Below are 20,834 nucleotides of genomic sequence, written 5' to 3' on the forward strand. Positions count from 1 at the left end.
TGGACAGTTTTCAAAAGGGAAAACTATTGAATAAAGTACTTTGGATGATGGATTAAAGAAATCATGCCACCACTGGGGGAAAAAAAAAAGCATGAGCAAATATATGTTAGGCATGTGGTGGTTTTTAAAGCTGATGGTTGCGTAATAACATCATAAAAATCAGATGATTTTATAAATTGAAAAACAAAATATCTCTCTGCCACATCAAGGAAAAGAGAAAAAAGACAAACAAAGAAAAGGTAGAAATTATTTATTACAGTATTTCTAAATCTTGGCTTATCTTCATCATTTTCAAAGCTTACGTTCTTCATATCACCAGTCCACTCATAAAATCTTCCTGCTCCTGTAGTATAAACTTCTAATCAACTGAAAAAAATTACTGAGGAGCAGATTGATGCATGCTCAGAGAACAATTTGCCTGAAGTAAGATTATAATACCCTCTGTCACGTTTGACTATGGAAGTGCTGTATGGACAGTTTCTGTGCTGCTGACCCCGACCTCCTTGGAAGAGGACGTATGGGCTGTGCTTCAGAAAACCAACAGGCAGCAGCAGTGACCTGAGGGAGAGCTGGTGCACCATATACACAGACGTATAGATTACTTGCTATTAAATAATGCTATACATCTAGGCTAGGTATGGAGCTTGGTTGTACAGCTGGGTAGTATTTAAGTATAATTTTATAGAGCTTAATTTGATATTTTGCTCTATGTTTATATCTTTTTATATACATATATAATTTACGGGGCATAATTTTAAAGAGGTGAGTAAATGCTGAAGATAAATAGAGTGAGGCTTTTAGCTATTACTGTTTTTGGAAGCAATGGATGGGAAAAATACGTTTCTCTGCAAGATGTTGTTTTACTCAAAGGCAACTGCTAGAAGCCTTTTGGAAACCTCTGATGCAAGCTGTAGTCAAAATGAAATAAATGAAGAGGTAGAAAGCAGGTCAGACAGTCAAAAGTACATGACTATACAATTTGTTGGATTATCACTCTCCAAAAGTGTGTTACCTGACTCCCTTTCTATTTTAGAGAAGCTAAGGTAGCAGCTGATACACTTATGGATTAGCTCTAGCTTCAATTTTATTCATCTTTTTTATCCTTTGCTTTTTTTTTTTCCTCCTTTCAGTTAAAAAGCTGAGAAACTCAAAGGAAAAAAATCTTGTGCCAATCACCAGTAAGATTGGAAACTAAGGCTTGCAGGATTTAAAAACTGTAAAAGTATCGCTTCCCCAACATTGATTCAGCTACCTGAGACTATGTATTTTTTCTTTAATATTTAAAGGATAATTTCTAATAATTGAAGTATGGCATGAAACACAAAGTAGCTAATGTGGATGGCATATGCAGAAGACTCTTTAAAATAAGAATTTCCTAACCATTTCAGCAGCACTGCAATAGTTCATATCAAACAACAACAACAAAGTTACTTGCTTCTCTTGTAGATGGAATTGGAAAGATAGGGTCTTCAAAACAGACAACCCCAAAACTTCTGTATATTTTTCTTCCTTTTTCCTGACTGGATGATATTAAGAAATTTGAGACAGAATTTTTTTCTTTGCATCTATAGATTTCAGAAAATTACAAGTGAGGGAGGAAAAAAATGTCATAGTTTACAACTCTTTGGTTTCTGCAGGGAATTGTCCTCCACACAGTTTTGATAATACAACAAGATTTCATATGTAATTAAGCATTTGAGCTTAAATTTATTTATGAGCTTGAACAAGTGATATATTTTCTGAAGTTAGACATTTTAGCTACAGTAGTTTTTGGTCACTTCTCCCTTTCAGTTCCCAAATGCTAATTAAAAAATGCTATGATAGCACTATGTATTTTTTTTGTTTGGTTTGGTTTTAGTTTGGAGGTTCATTGAATTACACATAACCCAACTAATCAGAGGAAATCACACTACTGTGAGAGTAGGATAAAACACTGATATTGAATCATCATGCTAAATTGCTGTTTTTCCTCGGTCTAAATCTTGACCATGTTAATAAATATCAACACGTACAGAGGAGCGTGAACATTTCATTCAGCGCTTTAAGCGGAGCAGTGGCGTTGTCAGAGTCCAGCCAGAGCTGTGCGTCTCCCTTGTGTGCAGTGCATTTCCGTAATTAATAGTTGCTGTCATGTTAGCCATCATTGTGTAAGGGAGAATCACTGCACTAGACTTATAAAGCTCTCTTGATAAGAATTTGAACAGTGTCATTTGTTATACAATGGCTTTTCTCATCAACTGGACAAATAAAGTGGTCTTTTCTGTAAATCAGCCAGTGAATATTTATGAGAGGTGCATTCACCTTTACTGCCACAGCTGAATCAGTTGGTATTTATCATCTGGGCAGACTGTGAGGAAAATGTTCACAGATCTAAAATGGTATCAGAGAGGATGAGCTAATGACTGTAAACTGAGTTTGAGATAGCCAAACTGCTCAGTAATGGTGAGCGCCTTGTAATTTAGGTGGAATACAATGATAGAAGATGATGGGTTAATTTATTACTGTTGGTGAATGATGCCATCTTTCTCTTCTCCTGGTCATAGTGTGATCTGAAAATTAAAAAAAAAAAATTGCATGTACTTCTCGCTTATGGTTTTCTCATTTTTAATAAGAGCGTATAAGTGGCATTTAACATGTGAGGTGTTAATATATTCGCTGTTTGTTTTGTGTGGCATGTAATGGCTTCACTGAGTATACATGCTGTTTTTGCTTTACGAGAGGTTTAAATCCACCATATTTTGTTTTAAGATGTTCTGATCATTAGACTTTGCCTGAGAAGGAATAGGGAAATTGTTCCTGCTGAAACTATTCCCCTGCATAGAAACAAAGATGCAGAAGAGAACAAACAAGGGAGAGCAGGCTCTGTGGTCCAGTGATGAGGAAACTCTCGGGGAAGGAGCAAATTCTTTTTTTTGATATCAAGATCAGGTAGCAAAAGTCAAGGCTCTGCTCTTTGCAGGTGCATCACGTAAACAGTGTAGCAGCCTCAATAAAAAAGAGAGAAAAGGCACAATTTCTCCCATAACTTGGTGTTAAGGAACCTTCCTGAGATGTGGAAAGCTGCGGAACTTAAATCCCCCCCAGTCACCTGAAAGTATTGACTCCTTTTTCCCTATCACCTGGCTGTGAACATTTCCTAACCGCTGAGCTTTCCATTAAATAGTGCCACTGCTTCGTGTTGAGGTAATGTTCTCCTTACCTACCCAACTCCTGCCAGGTTAGGCTCTTAAGGAGATTTATGTATAGGACCCATTGTCTGTGAAGGATAGTTAGCTCTGCTCTGAGCATGCTCTGCAGGAGCATTTAAGATACTTGCGTGTATCTCATGGTCTTTTGGGGACCCAAAAGGTTATTAAAGGAAAGATTATGGGGATTTAGGTGCTTGCATTCCCTTTGACTTGCATGTCATTTGCAAAGTGCTTTCTTAGGTCAGGTCCTCAATAACTCACCCAGTAATGACAAGTCTGTAGTAAAGCTGGCATCTGAATTCTGATCTCAGTTGGACTCTTGTCATGCTGAGTCCCCACATTTGAATATATCAGTGAGGTCGTCAGAGCTGAGGAGGCTGTGGACCTTGTGCTCACCTGCACAGGGTGCTCCACACATGCTGCTCAGCGGTGCGGGTGCAGCCTGGCTGGTGAGTCCCATGTTGGACCTTTTGTGCACCAGCAGTGGGGACCCTTGTGCTTGGGACCTGGCTACAGACCCTTGAGGCCAACCACCTTGCAACAGCATGGGTATGTATAGGCAGTCAGGGAAGGTCACTACCCAGTACATTGCTTTTGTTTAACAGACTTTCTAAGCCAATGTGAGCATGCTTTTAGTTGAAAAGAGAATGGTTGGTCATGTTTCTTTTAAATTTCCAGCCTAGTTTAACTTTATAGCTGATGTTGACTATTTAACTGCAGAATGACACTATGTTCTTGTGCATACATGCGTAGAGCTGAAGTGATGGCTGTGCAGTAAAAACCAAAAACGTAATACTAACAGTGACATAGAGTTGGGAGAGGAGATGGTAATTTTGGCTCTAGCACTGGTCTGTCTCTAGATGATAACTTTGGCTTTCTTCAATAAAGAGAGTTATTAATATTGGTGATAATGGGCAGCTCTTCTACATTTCTGGAAATGATTGTGACTCATCTGATTTTAAATAGAAAATAGAAATGCATCTTCTGGCTGGGCAACAGGTTGGCTAGCAAATTCAGGGTGAGAAACACCTGTGTTCCAGACATGAACAGTTCTGTGTCTCCGCAATGGAGCCATCTGTGCTACAGGTCGCTTGCCAGATTTTCCTACAGAAGGAGCTTATCTATTAGAAAGATGATTCCACAGAGCAGTGTGGAAATGTGCCACTTTCAGACACAATCCACGCAGGAAAGATAATGCTGTCCATTCAGTGGTAGCATCTGTTCTTTGGCATACATTTTGAATATGATCATTGCTGCTGAAACACTGGAAGCACCATCGTAATTTAAATGGCATTTAAATAACAGGGTGTTTTTGTCTGCTCTCTGCTGTTTCAGAGCAGCAGGTGAGCATCACCAATATCTTCATTTTACTACCTGGTAAACTGAGGTATGAACAGAGTATGTATTGTGTTTTGTCAATGGCACAGGTAGAAGTAGTTAAGAAGTTTTATGAGTCATGGTTTGGAATCCTTTCCATTAGAATGATGCTCTTCTCCTAAAAGCTTATCATGTTGATGTCATGCATACACTGATTAACTACTGGAATCATCACCTAATAAATACACAACTGTAGAATAAGTACGGTACTTGTGTACCTTCTGTTTCTTCGTCCTGTGAAGGTTCAATGTGTTTGTCTTGTTCTTCGGTTGTACGTGTAGGCAGGTATTCATGATGGCAAGTAAAACAAAGCAGTCTGATCATATCATCTGGCTTCTGGGACAACACAGATTACAGACTGTCAGCCACTAATTTCTTCACCTTATAAATTCCATTCAAGTGAAATCATGTTTTTGTTTTGAAAGTAAAATTTCCTTTGGTGGTTCCTGCCTCACCTGTTGCGGTGTCAGAGAAGATTATATGTATTTATGCTGTAGAATTTAAATTTCTAAAAAGGCTTTCCTAGTCAGTCGGTTTTCCCTTGATATTTTGATGTTATGTGTAGGTTCCATCTATATGTGTTCTGTGTACTTCCACAGTTTTGACTCCAGCTGGTCAGTTTTTGTCTAATTTTTATTCTACTTGTCCAGATGTTGTGATTCACAAATTGGGTTAACTTCAGAAGCTTTAGAACGGAGGGGTTAAAGTATAAAGAAGTTATTTTATCATTTGCATAAAACTAGATATATTTGTAACTGTTCAAATAATCTTGTTGCTTCTTAATTTTAGTGTTTAAGTGCCAGAAAAAATTCTAACAGCTCTGATTAGATTGAATTTAATTTTCCTGATTTAGATATTAAATAGAAGCTGTAATTAGTAGCTGCTTCTCTTATGGAACTTTATTTTTAGGATAAGCATGGATTTTTATTCGTGCTTAAACTATTCTTCAAGCACTCAGTAATACCAGTGTTTCGGCAGCGCCTGAAGAACAGAGTTGCAGTGCTGAATGCCTGAAACAGGCTATTTCTGTCCAGCTCCCTGTGTTTTGGCTCTGGACAAGAGGCCCAGCTTGCTGGTTGTGACAGTGTGACTTCCAAGACTGTGCCCGTTGAATGGTGTTTGTGGCCCGTTTAGTTATGGACTGTTTCGTGGCCTTTTATTTATTTATTCTTTTTCTTCAAGTCGGCATGAAGCTTTCTAGCGCGGGTGTTCTCAGCTTTGCCCTGGAGGCTCGGCAGGTGTAGGCCTAGCGGTATGCTCCTTTGGCCGCCGGCTTCGCAGGGTGGTGTGGTGTGGCGTGGCGCGCGCCCGCGGCCCTCGCTGCACTGACGTTACCTGCCGTTGCACTCGCAATGTCCTTGTCGTCTTGCCCGGGGCGCAGCGCGTGGGCGCCTCTGCCGTGCTGCCGGTGCCTTTCTCGGGGCAGCTGCCTAATGCCCTGCCGCGGCACGGGCTGCGGTCACCTCTGGAAGGCTTTAACGGTTCTTCAGAAACACCCCTGTGACGGGCTGCCGGTGCCTTTCTCGGGGCGGCCGCCTAATGCCCCGCCGTGGCGCGGGCTGCGGTCACCTCTGGAAGGCTTTAACGGTTCTTCAGAAACGCCCCCGTGACGGGCTGCCGGTGCCTTTCTCGGGGCGGCCGCCTAATGCCCCGCCGCGGCGCGGGCTGCGGTCACCTCTGGAAGGCTTTAACGGTTCTTCAGAAACGCCCCTGTGACGGGCTGCCGGTGCCTTTCTCGGGGCGGCCGCCTAATGCCCTGCCATGGCGCGGGCTGCGGTCGCCTCTGGAAGGCTTTAACGGTTCTTCAGAAACGCCCCTGTGACGGGCTGCCGGTGCCTTTCTCGGGGCGGCCGCCTAATGCCCTGTCACGGCGCGGGCTGCGGTCACCTCTGGAAGGCTTTAACGGTTCTTCAGAAACGCCCCTGTGACGGGCTGCCGGTGCCTTTCTCGGGGCGGCCGCCTAATGCCCTGTCACGGCGCGGACTGCGGTCACCTCTGGAAGGCTTTAACGGTTCTTCAGAAACACCCCTGTGACGGGTTGCCGGTGCCTTTCTCGGGGCGGCCGCCTAATGCCCCACCGCGGCGCGGGCTGCAGTCACCTCTGGAAGGCTTTAACGGTTCTTCAGAAACGCCCCTGTGACGGGCTGCTGCTGTCCTTTCTTCATAAGCAATTCCCGCCTCAGATGGCCGTCTCATACGGCCGCTCCATCCCTTTGAACGGGATCCGGCGAAGGGGGGAAGGATTTTTCTCCCTCTGCTGCAGCCGGGGAGCTGCCGACGTCCAGCGCCCTGGAGAAGGCTGAGAAACAGCCGTGGAGAGGAGGAATCGGCCCGGGAGGTGCTAGCGATGCCCAGAGGATCTGCCTGAGGCCTGGGGGGCCTGCTCCCACTGGGGTAAATCGCTGAAAGATTAAAACTGGAAGTATAGCAGCAGGGCAAGATTTGTTTATGTTTAAAAAAAAAAAAAGCTGACCTAGTCACTTTTGGTCTTCTCTATTCTAAAAAAAGTTTAAGTTTCTTGGTTTTGTTTCAATAAAGCCCTTCAGAAGGAAAAAAAAAAAAAGATGAGGGCAAGTTTTTTGCTCTTATTTGGGGAGTTAGTAGCTCAATCCGTCCTCTCCAAGCCATTTTTTAAGGCGGATTTAATCAGAATGCGCTGGAAAGTTCTGCCGGAGCAGTTTGCTGTGGAGGTATTTGGTAAACTCAGCTGGCAGCTGCTGTGTCAGATGGGAGCAGACGGCATGATTGCAGCTTAGGTCTGGCTGTTGTTTTGCTTTCGAAGGAAATAAATAGGCGTGCAGTTTGGAACAACATTAAGGCTTTTGCAGTGGGCAACCCAAGCTTTGCTCAGGCGCATTAAACTACAAGGTGTTGTGGTGGATGTTGTTACTTTGAGCCACGAAAAAGAAATGAAAACAACCTGCTTCCTTCCTGCCCCCCCCCGCCCCCCGGCCCCAAACCCTCACAGAAAGGAAACGCTGTATGTTACGGTTGTCTTAGCTTCCCTGCACTTCGTAGATTTAGCACAAAAGTCCCTTAAGAAAATATGGAACTGGTGTGGTGATGGAGTGAGCAAATTAGGAAAGCAGCTGGGGATAATTCAAGTCCTGTTTTCTAGCGGTGCTTTTGCACAGTAGCTGGTGCGTGGCTGTTTTTTCTCACGTTTTAGTGCTTTTAAGAAATGGCATGAGCGCGACTCAGGAAGAGCTCCAGTGAATATTATGCTAAAGTCCAAAGGGGTTTACCTGACATTGAACGAAGTGCTCCTGTGAGATAAACTGAGAAGTTTTTTGTGTCTTTTTTCCACTTGCTAATTAACACCTTAATGGGCTTTTTGATATTCCTAGATATCCGTGGCATACAAGAGTTTTTGGACAAAGTGTCTCAGCAGGGAATGGATGTAGCCTTGCAGAAAGTAGAAAACAACATCAATAAAATGATCACGGGGCTCTTTGCCACGATGCGGATAGAAGAACTGAACCGCTACCGGGACACTCTGAGACGGGCTATTCTTGTCATGAACCCATCGACAGCCAAATCCTTCATCACAGAGGTATGTGCCTAGCAGTGGTAACGTCTTCCTTTCTCCTTACCAAGTCTACAACTGTTGGTCAAAAGATTCAGCTTATTTGACTTCATAGAAAAATAAATATTTAAGTATTCTCTCTTTCAAGATCATCACGTAAAGGTGTTTTTTATGCCCATAAATGTGCATCCAGAACAGAGTATAACTGCATTTGGCACGAACAAAAGCATTTAGGAAATATGCAGAAGAACTAGCTCCCAGACTTCTTTTGAATGTTCATGGATATTATATGGCTATTTCCTTGCTTGTGTCCATTCCTAAAAATCTTTACAGCTGACAAATATTTTATTTTTACTTGAAAAAAAATGCACGTGTGGATAAAATGCACGTAACTGATTAATACTTTATTTTTTTATGTAAAATAAAGTTTACTAATGATCTGTTATGTACGGCTGAGTGGTAGCAGGGTGATGGAATTTGTAAATATGAAGGATTAGATCTGAATGAAGAATTTATGATAAGGTAAGGCTGTATTTATGTATGTAAACAGAAATTGCAAGCAATATGCACTGAATTTTCAAAAAGTTCTCTGGGATTTAGAGAGAGATGACTTCTACAGCACCTTTGACTCCATAATTGCTTAATTTTTTTTTATATGAGTGACAGAGTGCCTCTTACACAGCACTGTGCTGTTTCAAATGTGTTTACATGAAGGTATCCCCTTCATTGTCAATCTATGGTTAAAAAGATTTGTCTTTTTTTTTTCTGTCCCATAGAAATATACTTTCTCTCTATAATAATTTTTCTTCAACTGGATGTATTTGTAGCTTGCATAATTCTTCTTCAACTTTCCTGTTGCCTGGGTCTTGAAAAATTGAGTCTTAAAAGCTAACTGTATGTATGAAGTCTCAAGTGAATGCCTTTGAATAAGACAGAGTTTGGAAGAGGATTTTTGGGTTTCGGGGGTTTTTTTGTTTGTTTGTTTTTTGGCTAGATATTCTGAGGTCCTCATTACACACAGAAGCTTACTAATTCTGAGTAACGAGGATTTGCTACACTATCCAAATGTTTGTGGTGCCTTGTAGGATGTGAACAATTTGTGGGCATGTTTCAGATTGTTCTGCACTGTTTTCATCATCCAACTCACAGGTGATTTTATTTTTTAAGTGGCGCTGTAAGATATTTCACATTTCAATCTGAAAGCAGCAATGTCAAGGCTCTGACTACAATAAATCAATGAGACAACTCCTATACTGCTCCTAAAAAGAGACAGTCTTAAAAAGAAAAAACAAAAAAACAAAAAAAACTTTATCATCATTAATTTTTATGTGCTTGATTGTAGTAATGAAGTCATTGTCATCTCTTGAGATTGCAGACACTGAGCTTTTAAAGCCTTTTAAAAAAAACCTGGATAACTAAAACAAACTGCAGAGACCCCATGTTCATATTGTCAAGAAAGTATGCCGCTTATTTTAAAGAGTTCTCATTTTGTCATTCTTCCTTTCTGGTAAGACTACCGTATTGCTCATTATCCTCTTTTGTGAGCAAGGTTCAAGAAGAGGATCTCATATCAGGCCTTCCTTCACGGTTTTGCCAACATAACATTTGTTTCATGTACAATGTGTGACTAGTAAAATTGATGGCAGAAGCCTCTCAGTAGAAACAGTTGCTCAAATAGAAGCAAGTTTGCTAGTATACTTTATTACTATTGGTGTGGGGGAATGAACTCCCTTTCACAGCAGTTGTGCTCCTATAGGCGTTGTCTGCACAAGGAGGAATTTGCTGGATTAGCTTCACCAATACATGTCTGAAACCTGTTATTTTGCAGTTGAACTGGCGGCTGTATTGTATGGGCAAAAGGTTACAAAATCTATGGACTGTCAATGCATTAAGATATTCCTAAATAATTCAAGCATGGACATGCTTATTCCGAAGAGTGTGCCTTGTGCCTAATTATTTTAACTTTGTAATTCAGTTTAACCTTGTGGAATTAGCGTGCCAACATACGGAGTTAATAAGAAGCAACTGCACATGTAGACAGGCCCTCAATTTTTTATGGCTTTTCTGCCCAGGAGATGCATTTAGCTTCCTAGCTGGATTCAGCTGTCAGCCTCTCTCTCCAGACCTCACATCTCAAATAGTCTCTGTGGCTTGGTCCCTTCTTCTTGGACTACTGATTTGGCTGAACCCCCTCATTGTTCAGCTGAGAAGAGGGCTCATTCACTCTGCAACAGCTGTAGTAAGCGTGGGCTTGATTACTATGCAAGTAACAACTTTTCCAGGGTAAATAGTCAGACACTAGCCTGTATAAATAGGCATTCTGCAAATTGGAGATTCCTTGTGATAGAATTTATCTGTGTTCTGACTCTTTGAATATTTATTTGTAAATAAGCTTTCTGGGACGAGTTTTCTATTTTTTTTTTTTTTTTAAGCAGCCTTGCTTTTTGTTTTAGATCTTAGCTGATCTCTTCTTTCTCTCCAGCTTTTGTATCTCTAGAGCTTGCAGAGATGAGGTCTCTACTTATATACTCAAGAAAATGGAGATGAAGATATAAAATACACTGTTCTGGCTATTGTGGTGGTGGGTAAAAGCTGTTTTTCTCTTTAACAGTTACGTAATAATTTGCCCTCTGTAGGGTGTGAAAAGGCAGGAAGACTTGGGATGGGGAGCAGATATCACTCTCCTTGTGAGCTAAGGGAATAATATAAAGAGGGAGGGAGAGATTAGCAAAATTCTCTTCTGTTCTTCATTGCTTTGAGCTGGGGCTGGAGGGGTAGGAGGCTCTGCCAAAACAGGGACATCCAGTGGGGCTAAGAAGTTTGGAGGCATGGAGCTAGCAGAGATCGGGAGCTCTCCCCAGATCAGTTTATGGAAGCATCTGGGAGAATCCTATGCCAGGGATGCACTGGTGAATATCTGAGTTTTCAGTAGGGTGGAATCTTTCTGTACCCTCCAGTAATCATCCAGCTCCCATTGGTGAAGCAAAATATTCCCACACAGCCTTTTTTGATTGCTGAAAAGCTCCTCACAACCAACCGTCTTGGACCAAAACTGCTATTAGCCAAGGGCACTGGTGATTAACATGAACTATGAGGCACTTGCTTTTTATTTTGTTTATTGTATGTATTCTTCTGATCTGTGAGGGACTTTCAGGATATGAGAAGCCATGTGGGGGATGAGGAATAGGATCTCCCTGTAAACTCAACGTGAGAACAAAACTCCAGGGTCAAGTGGCACAAGGCCAGGGTGGAAAAAAAAGAGGAAGAATCGCCTACTGTGCTCCAGCAAATAAACGGCAGGAGGGGAGCAAGGACTCTTTGGAGCAAGAAAGTGTGTATCTCCATGTCAGTCATGGTGGGCAGCCATTTCAACAAAACTGTAGGAAAGGCTTAGGAAAGGGAATAGAGGAACCACCCCAGTGTTGAGCTTGCTTTGCAAAGCAAGGACTTATAAAGCCAAGCATGAGAAGGTTGGGTGGGAGAAGGAACAGGCCAGCAAACTCCAGCTCAAATGGCGATTTGGGGAGAAAGTGTAACAACTTTGGGGGAGCCAGTTGTCCTCAACAGGGTCAAATCACTGCCAGTATGGTTCTGCTTACAACTTTATGTCTATTTAGCTAGGGAAGCTACTTTATCAACTAAGAGCAGAGAAAAGAATGTGTTATTTTGTGCAAAGACTCCAGGAGCCGATAACAGACCACAGGAGATGAATGATACAGCTGATTCAGTTTTTAGATGTAGCAGAGGAAAATTATGTTGACTAGCAGAAGCCTTCACAGGATAAAAATCCAGTGAGCCATGGGGGAGAGAAGCCTAGCTTCAGCCAGGGATTTGGCTGGAGTTTGACAGGCAGAGTCTTGGAGGACCTTGGTAGAGAAACTGAATATACTGTCACCTCCAGCTGTCAATTCTTCCCCTCGACAGAGGGGTTACCGCCCCAGAAGCAAACTTGGCAGATGTGAATATATACCTTGCTGCCCCTTGCCAGGTGCCTGCCATCGGTTCTGTTGCAGGGGTAGTGACCTCTTACAGAAGTGGAGATAACAAGAAGTGGTAATACCACTTGCAACAGTGAGATATCTAGCAAAAACTTTAGCATGCTGGCAACATGTATCAGCTGGCAAAGCTGTCCTGAGGACTTGAGAATTTCAAGCCATCAGTGTAGTGAGTGTCGTCGGTTCCCATACCAAAGTACTGCTCTTCAGCTGTTTTCCTCGCTCCACCATATGTTTTCTGTAATTAAAAATTTCAAACTTTTATTATTTTAGAGCCTCAGTTCTGCAATAAACTGAAGCTACTGAGCCCCATATTGCCAGGACTTCAAGCATGCAAGTAATTATGCTAGAGATATTGGAAATGTTTACTGTTAAATACCTATTTAAAGTTAAAGTCTCACACATCACAGAATTGGGGCCAGAGTAGTCAACATCTCATGAAACTGTGCAAGGTTCTTTTACTCAAGCTGGTGAACAGTGCATTAGTGCCTGTATAAAAAGTATATACAACAAAACTAGTTGCAGATTTCAGCTGGCAAATCTGAGAGTTTTAGCAAAGTCTTGTGTGTCAACCTGTGTGTGTGCAGGCATGCTTATTTTACTAACCCCTATAGGAGCCATTTTATTTGTCTGTGTTCACTCTCAAATCAAAGAGTTTAAAATCATGTAGCTGTTAGGCATTAGTACAATTTACTATGCATGATTTCTGCAAATTAAAGTATATTTTTTCTACTGCAAGCTGGTATGGGACCATTACTATGGTAAGGTTACCTTGGATGAAGAGAAGCTACTTGACTACTTTCATAAATAAAAGAACTCTTTATAAATGAAACTTTGAAGTAGACAGGGGAAATAGAATAAAGCATGTAAATGAAGTACTAAATAATAATTCTTGCCATGTAGTGTGCAAGTGAAACAGAAAAGTGAATGTGTATAGAGCAAATGCAGTTTAAAAACTCTTTATATTATTGAACCTCCACTGTACTTTTTCTAATGGCTACTGTGAATAGAATGAAAAGTAACATTTATTCAGTAAGCTTACGTTAATGCTGGTGGCAATTGCCCTGTTTTTGATTATGCCCTCTGTTGGAAATAACAGGGCATTTTAAATTAAAGTATTTGAATAGATATAATTTTTTCACATAGTGATACTCTTATTGTTTTACCAGGTTTCAACTTCAGATCTGATTATGCAGCAAATCATGAGTCATTGAGAGCTAAGACAAGGTTTTGCTATAGTGTTATGTAGTACTCCAAGCAGGCTTATTTCTTTAAACAATTGATTTGCTGAGAAATAGGAGAGACTTTTTCTCCACAATGTTCATTCACCTTTTTGTGTGCAAGGTTCATGGAAACTCAGTCTTTTTTTCCCTTTATTCTATGATGTTGTCCTGACTGAGTTTTACAGATATCCTAACGGATGTAACAATAACATTTGTTTTGTTTTTCTATTTCTTTTTGCTAATACAGAAAATTATCCTGTCTTTAGACAAGAGCATTGATTGACAGACATGACCTGAAATGAATTTAACTAGAAAATATGAGTTAAGAATCAAAGTGCCTGCGTGCTACTTCCACTGACAGCTGAGGCAAAATTTCTGTAGCTTTTGGTGGGAGCAAGTGGCCATGGTTTTTGTTCGGTCTGGGATACCAGGGTAGAATGCTGTTCACATACCTAATAGGAAAAGACAGAAGACTCCAAATAGATACCGAGTCCATGTAATTAGCTCTTGAGGAGATACTATCATCTAATGCAGGTGTCGGTACCCCTGAACTGCATGCGCTACGTGGCACCTTGCCTCTTCTTGCGGCATAGCTGTTTTGGTATCTCAGCAGGGGCTGGTAGTTACTGCTTGCCACCGATGCCTCTTTAAAATGTTGTAAATCCAAGCTCTTGATTTGTGCCATTTAAAACCTTCGTGTTTGCCTTCTTTGGCCTGTATCGTATGCTGCCAACCCCAGGTGGACTCGGGGACAAGCACTGGACTGGAATTTAGGAGAGCTGGATTCTCTTCGTTCTTCTGCCACTCAAATGCTATGTGGTTTTTGAAAGCGTTGCTGAGTCGCGCTTCCATTACTTGTTCCCTTGGTAAAAAGTAAGAATAATGCCCGCATACCTGTGTAGTGCATGAGAACTAAATAGTAACATTATTTTGTGTACATCCGTATGTTTGCTGTAAAGGTAAAAGCGTATTCATCTGCCACCTAAAACTCGCACTGGATTTTGTGTGTTTAAATGAACTCTGCTACCTAAAGAGTTTCTTCTTGTCAAAGCAACATGGAGATTGGATCAGCAGCGATTTGTCGGGTGAATTCGGCAGTGATGGGCTCTTCCAGCAACAGACTGAAGCTGCCTCCCCAGGTTGCAGGGGAACCCTATTGCATTTTCCATTAGGCTGGTGGATGGCTTGATGATTGGTCACATTTGTATGTAGATCACCTTTTTCTGGACACTGCTGGCTGTTTCCTGCTGGTAGCTAGTTGATGCTAATAAAAATGAAAAAGGTAATTTTTCTGTCTTGCAGATATGAAGCACCACTGTCTTCAGAGATTTTCAGGTTTTTGGGTTGTTTTGGGGTGTGTGTGTGTGTGTGTGTGTGTAAAGTTATGTAATTCGTGGATCTGGGAAATTAAACAGAATACAAGTCAGGTCTCTAAGGGCAACAGTTGTTAAAGCAGTTCTCTTTCAGCATTTGTGATGGTAGTGATGGATCAGCAGCAGCCATGTGAACTTGTCTGCCACTATTTGTAATTGGTTCCTGTAATATTTTATCATAAGTGTAAATGTTGATTATGAAGGATTATACCGAATTTAGCTTGGACAGATGATCTTTGGTGACTAAAATCAGATCTTGCATTGCCAATGAATCTGCTCCTCTGTTTTTCTTATAAGTCAGCTGAATGCTCTATTTTTTTAAGGTCATCTTGCTCACCAATTTTATCTGAAGAGACTTTGAGTTTTTTGGACCTGCACTCCGGTGAAGAGTTCTCTTGCCCTTTTGAGTCCATGCTCTGCGTTGTAACTTTCAGTTGGATAAACCCCGTTCAGCGCGCCCCACTGTAATTTGTTGTTGTTAATGAACTAATGAAATTTATTTTCATTTTTTGTTTTTCTCTAGCATTAAACGCAGTATTTATAGCTGTGCATTGAGCTAACAGCTTAAGGACTTTTTACTTCACAGTATCTCCCAAATCCCTTTACTACTCGGAATGCTGAACATGTTGAAACTTTTAACTTTTAAGTGTAGCAGAAGAATTCTTTTGGTGACTTTTTTTTTTTTAAACCTGCTAAGAATGGAGCAGGGATCTTGGAGGTTCCTGTATTTTACCTTCCAGTAAAAATTTGTGCAAGTTCGCAAATTTACTCTTTAGTCCAAGCTCTGAACTTTTTATGCTCTTACCTGCTTAAGTATAGGTTGTTTGGCTGATGGGTGAATGATCGGATGCGAACCTTCTTCCCCCCCCCCTCATGTTTGAAGACTAGAGTGATTTTATATGCACTTTCCTTCCAGAGATTGCAGGTTCAGTGATGCAATGTTTTTAGTCATAGGCAAATGAAAGTGGCAAGAAAGTTTCAATGCTGAAATAAGTCAGCTTGAAAGGGATTTGTATCACATACGTTGTCAACAAGACTATGACTTAAAACAGTCCATATCCCCTCCCCCCATCTGTTTCTATTTCTGCATGTTCAGGGAAGTATCAGGAGGAGAATGAAATTCAGTTTCCCAATGTAGCAATGGGGTACTTGGGGTAGAAAGCAGTGCTTACCATTGCAAAGATGGTTTACATTAGTATCTAAAATATAGAGGAAACATCATGGGAAAGCTATCCCAATGCAAAGGGTCCAGGTCTGCATTAAAGAATAACGTGGAGCAGAAAGCTTTCTGCAGGTCCTTTGCATGGATGTGAATTTTAGAACAAGGACTGCACCTTGCTGTTCCTGAAAAGTAAAGTTGTATATTGGTAGGGTGGAGCTCAGCTGATGCGGTTTACACTGGCTACATGTTGGTCCTGTTTCTTAATTACAATTGCTAGTAACAGTGGCTGAGGAGAACTGGGATACCAGTATACTCATCTTGCAATCAGCCATGCCTCATATACACTGTTAAGTGAAAAATAAGACAGAAGCATGACTTCACAAGTCTGGGGGAACCAGTATACCCCCGAGGATTATCTATGTTTATATACTCCATGGTTTATTTATGCATGCTTTTAAATCCTTTTCTGTGGTTGTGGTGGTATAAGGAGACCTTTATTAAAGTGTGTCGGGAAGCAATATGAACTGGAGCATCTATGTTTTTTACAATATATGATTAAGAGTAATTGTTCTGCTTTTTTCTTCATTCTGGATTTTCTTCATTTGGATTTGTGACGTTTAGTGACGTGACATTTATTATAGATGAATATTGACATGATACTAGGTGTTTTCCCTGTGCCAGAGGGTGACAAGAGTTGAAAGATCTGAGCAAGGTCTATCTCGTATTATCAACAGTGAAATCTGTAGGGTATTGCATATGTTAATAAACATCCATACAGTCATTATACAGAGGAGTGCATAAGGGTGTGCATGACTGTAATTGCTCTATGTCTTGTTATCAGTAAAACTATCAGCATTTTTATAGTTATACAATAAAATGCATGAACTTGGAGTCTAGCAAAAGAAGCAAAGACCCTGCTGGATGTGAGCTTTGACCAGTACTTTGGATTTGAACCTACTTTTCTTCTTAGAATTTTGGAATCACCTAATAACCTTTCTCTCCTCTCCCCAACTCTCTCTCTATCCCAAGCTGTAACTTTGAATCTGAATTCATGAGTCTAAGTACAACTCCTAGTCTCATCAGTTTCATAAATAATTTATTACACATATTTAGGAAACCCATAGTTAAACAGGTAGGTTGTTTATTTGAGAGGAAAGAGGAAAAGCTTTAATGTTTAGGATCTGAGTAGAAAATGTAATGTGCTTTGTAAGAATCTCATCGTATCTGCAGTTGTGCAGACAGCTGCTTGGTGATGCTTTCCTATAAACTTCTTTCTGTTACTGTATTTGGCTTTTAATGATTCAGCCATTGGCATTCTCTTCTTTTGGACCTTGCTTGTTACTGTGTGTGTTGTCTTCTGTACTAAAATGTATAATTGAGGGGCTGACCTCCTGTGATCTTTAAAGATCTAATAGCTCTTTTTTCTTCTGCTGTTAGGGTTGGCTCTTCTTAATTCTGCTTGCTGTCATAGTTAACTATATTCTCCTGTTGTTTTACCAGCAATTTTAATTGGATCTAATAGTCTTGGTTACTGCTTATCCTTCCTCCCTACTTTTATAGCTTCACAATAAACACCTCTGTTGTGTTCCTCTTGAGAGACAAATGTCTTCCCATAGAGAGCAAATTACTTCAACCAGCCAGAGTAAAAAGAAATGATATAAAACACATTAATGAAACAAAGCTATTTATACACATTGGTAGAGACAGTCTATTAAAGCATGTATTTTCCAAAGAGCTAAGGGTGGGTGTATGATTCATGTAGGTGTCATAAAAATCCCACTCTGAGCAACTGCAAAGCTAATATGCAATTGACTGCCGTAGGATGAGTGCTGTTTTGAAATAAAATGACAGAGAGGATTAACTTAAAATGCAGATAAGATCTGATAAAACTGTTCCTAATCCAATTCTTTCTCCAATGTCAGATTGCCTGATTGGCAGAATGGTTGTGCCTCCTTCCTGCCCACCAAAAGAAAGAAGTATAGCCAGTGCATTAACTTTGCTAGGTTCCCCTAAAATATAAATAATTTCCTAGTTACCCTGAAAATTCAGTGTTGATTTTTTCTAACCCTGAAGCCCAATTGTCTCCTAATCAACTAATATTTAAATCATTTTGTCCATCTGTTAGAATGAAATGAGGAGAACTAATAATTGTTTGTTCCTTATTTTAAAAATTTTCCCTGTGGTGGTGGAGAAGCAATACTATGTCATTAGTTTGATCTAAAGTGGAGATAGAAACTTATACCCTATCACCCCTTTCATAATGTTATCTTCGAATTTGCTTATGAAATTTAGCTGAGCAGAATCTCCCATGTTTGTTTTCACCATTTTCAATATGCATCTTGTAGTTTTACTCTGATTGTAACATTTTTTCCACATATACTTCAGTTATCTTATGCAGTTTGCATCAATTTAAATTCTCTCTCTCTTTTTTCTTTTTTTAAATTCACTCCACCAAATTCGATAATTATCCTCAAATGGATTGGGTTCAACAGCACATTAAAAATGTTTAGTACAGCATTAAAAACAATTGCTATAACAATGGGAACCTCAAGATTCAGCTTTTGTGGACATTTAATCAGCAGTGATATTTCTGAAGACTGTTGTAAGCTAAATTATTTTATTTTGAAAGTACTTATCAGACAGTAGCTGACTTGTGGTCTCCACAGAGCATAATGAGTTGCGGACTTGCTGATATTATAAACTAATTTTTGAAATAGGCAATACTAGTTTCTCACCTCCCAACATCATCTTTTCCTAATTAGGACTTGTGTTATTTAGTTCATTTGCAAATGATTTCAAAAGATTTGTTTTTTGTCCTGGATGCTCTCATTTCAAATGGAAAAATAATTAATGGTTGTGATTCATCTTAGAATTTCCATAAATGAAAATAACAGCTGCTTCTGTTGATTGTAAGAATAGATGTAAACAGTGGCATTTTAATTTTGTAAAAACATGTTATCTACTGGTTCCCTAAGTCATCTGGACTAAAGGCTCCATCTTGTATTGAGAGCTCGACGCTTCCTTGGAGGGTTCGTGCATTTTGTCTCTACTTAGAGAGCGCTAAGCGGTCAGCACTACTGGAGGTGTTGATCAACCCAAAATACTGTAGTGAAAGGACCTCATAGACTTCTCTAATTGTTGCTTATGAAAACACTAATTATACAAGTACTACAGAGTGTGTTACCAGGACAGCCGAGTTTTGGGGCCTTGGTGTGATAACCGATGAACCTGATGTTGACAAGGTGGTAGATTTTCTGAAACAAAGCGTGAAGAAAAGCTCAAAATCAGTGTTTCCAGATACTTTTAAGAGTTTCTTGAATGGCAATCTTGAGAATGATTTGAATGAACCACATGAGATTTGCTGGGAAAAGGAATCAGTGTTTATCTTAAGATAAATATTTTTATCTTCTGAAAGTTCCCATATTTCACAGCAGAAGAATGGGAAGCAGTATGAGCTTACTCTGCCAGCAGAAATTAATATAAGAATCAGTGGCTGGTCATGAAAACCCAGTGAGAAAGAAAAAGAGGAAAGGGAAATTCGCAAGATGATACTTATTGGCCTGCTGTGTTAAATGAGGAAAGAAGTCTGTTTTGTTTGGTCTTTTGTTATTTATTTAGCTTCTGAGCCAGTGTTGCTGAAGAGTTGAATGGCTACAAATCCAAGAGAGATTAAATGAAGGGATTGATTTTTGTCAACTTACTTTAGGAATTGGTAAATGAAGTAGCCTTAGAGAATGGTTCATGTGACATTCATTTACTTATAAAGGCACCAGAGCAGGAGCTCCTTTTAACACCTCCTTGAGCAGTTGGAGGCTGGCCACAAGAAGGCCTCCAAGAGGTACTAGCTTGCCTTGGCTTAGGGAAGTAGACTAATTTTCATCATGTGACTTCTATAATCCCACAGAGAAATGCCAAAAAAATTTCCAGAGGTTATTACATACATTTTTGGACATTTTAGCAGGATCTGAGATGTGGGGGGTGGAAAAGGGGGAAGGAAGTGGATGATTCAAGTTTCCTCCAGTTTCAATCAAACCAATGATGAAAGGAGCTTCCCACAAGCTCTAATTTAAACAGAGACTTTCAAAAATAACATACTTAGCATTTTGAGATGCTCTAAGGAATGAAAGCTTTTCAGGTGTGATCTCCTTAAAAGAAAGTTCACGTTTGAATTGCTGGGATATGTATGAACAAAGATAATGCATCCCAAGAGCCCTTGCAGCTTTCACAGATAGATACGTTTTTCATAAACAGGGCAGTGCTGAAATTTTTGCTTCTTAGAGGAGAGGAGAGGGGCTGTTGGATCTACAGACACAGGACTTGCAGGATTCCTGCATCATGGACAGCCCTTCAGCTTGGGACCGTGAAATCTCCAACGTTCCAGGGCACAACACAGCGTAGATGTAACTGGTGGAAGCCTCAGGGTGTTTTTGGTCAGAACTTTCCCAGATGCTTTAATGTTCTGTCAAGGGTAATATGTGACTTTCCATCTCTTTAGCTGATCAGATTGATGTGAGCTCTTCACATCTGTGCTGTACAGTAGCTCCTAGTCCCCTTCTGAGTGTGATTCAGTATGTTAGTCTGGCCACAAACTGTTGTGTGATTTATAAAATACCTGAGTCATCTTTGTCTTCTCATGGAAGATCTGAATGCTCTGGTGGCTTGGTCTCAGATGAAGGTAGATGGTAGTCTAGAGGCCAGTGCATGCTCAGCTCTTTGTCCGTGCTTTTGTCTGTCAGAATCTAAATTGGACAATTTTGAAGAATCAGTATGTGATAACCGTGGACCTTAGAGCTAAAAGCATTAGCAAGTGTTGGAAAAGCTATGCAGGAGAGCCTGCCCGTATTCTGCAGATTGGCACAGGGAAGAGCCTGCATAACACACTCACCAGATGGTTAAAAGTGCGCTCAACAATTACACCGTATTCCTTGTCTCCTGTTAATTTTAGCTCATTGGGGCATCCTTGTGGTAGCAATATAAATGTGTATCTGAT

The 20,834-nt window shown here is 40.4% G+C and overlaps 1 protein-coding gene across 1 annotated transcript in view; it reads left to right on the top strand.

The window, feature by feature from the left end:
• Nucleotides 1-20,834, top strand: part of GRID2 (glutamate ionotropic receptor delta type subunit 2) — a 712,823-nt gene that overhangs the window by 421,076 nt on the left and 270,913 nt on the right. The window contains exon 4 of the mRNA XM_067297081.1: nucleotides 7,913-8,118. Within this exon, the coding sequence (XP_067153182.1) occupies nucleotides 7,913-8,118 (206 nt within the window). The remainder of the gene's footprint in view (nucleotides 1-7,912; nucleotides 8,119-20,834) is intronic.

Source organism: Apteryx mantelli, chromosome 5 (genome assembly GCF_036417845.1).
Source record: "Apteryx mantelli isolate bAptMan1 chromosome 5, bAptMan1.hap1, whole genome shotgun sequence".
Lineage (NCBI taxonomy): Eukaryota > Metazoa > Chordata > Aves > Apterygiformes > Apterygidae > Apteryx > Apteryx mantelli.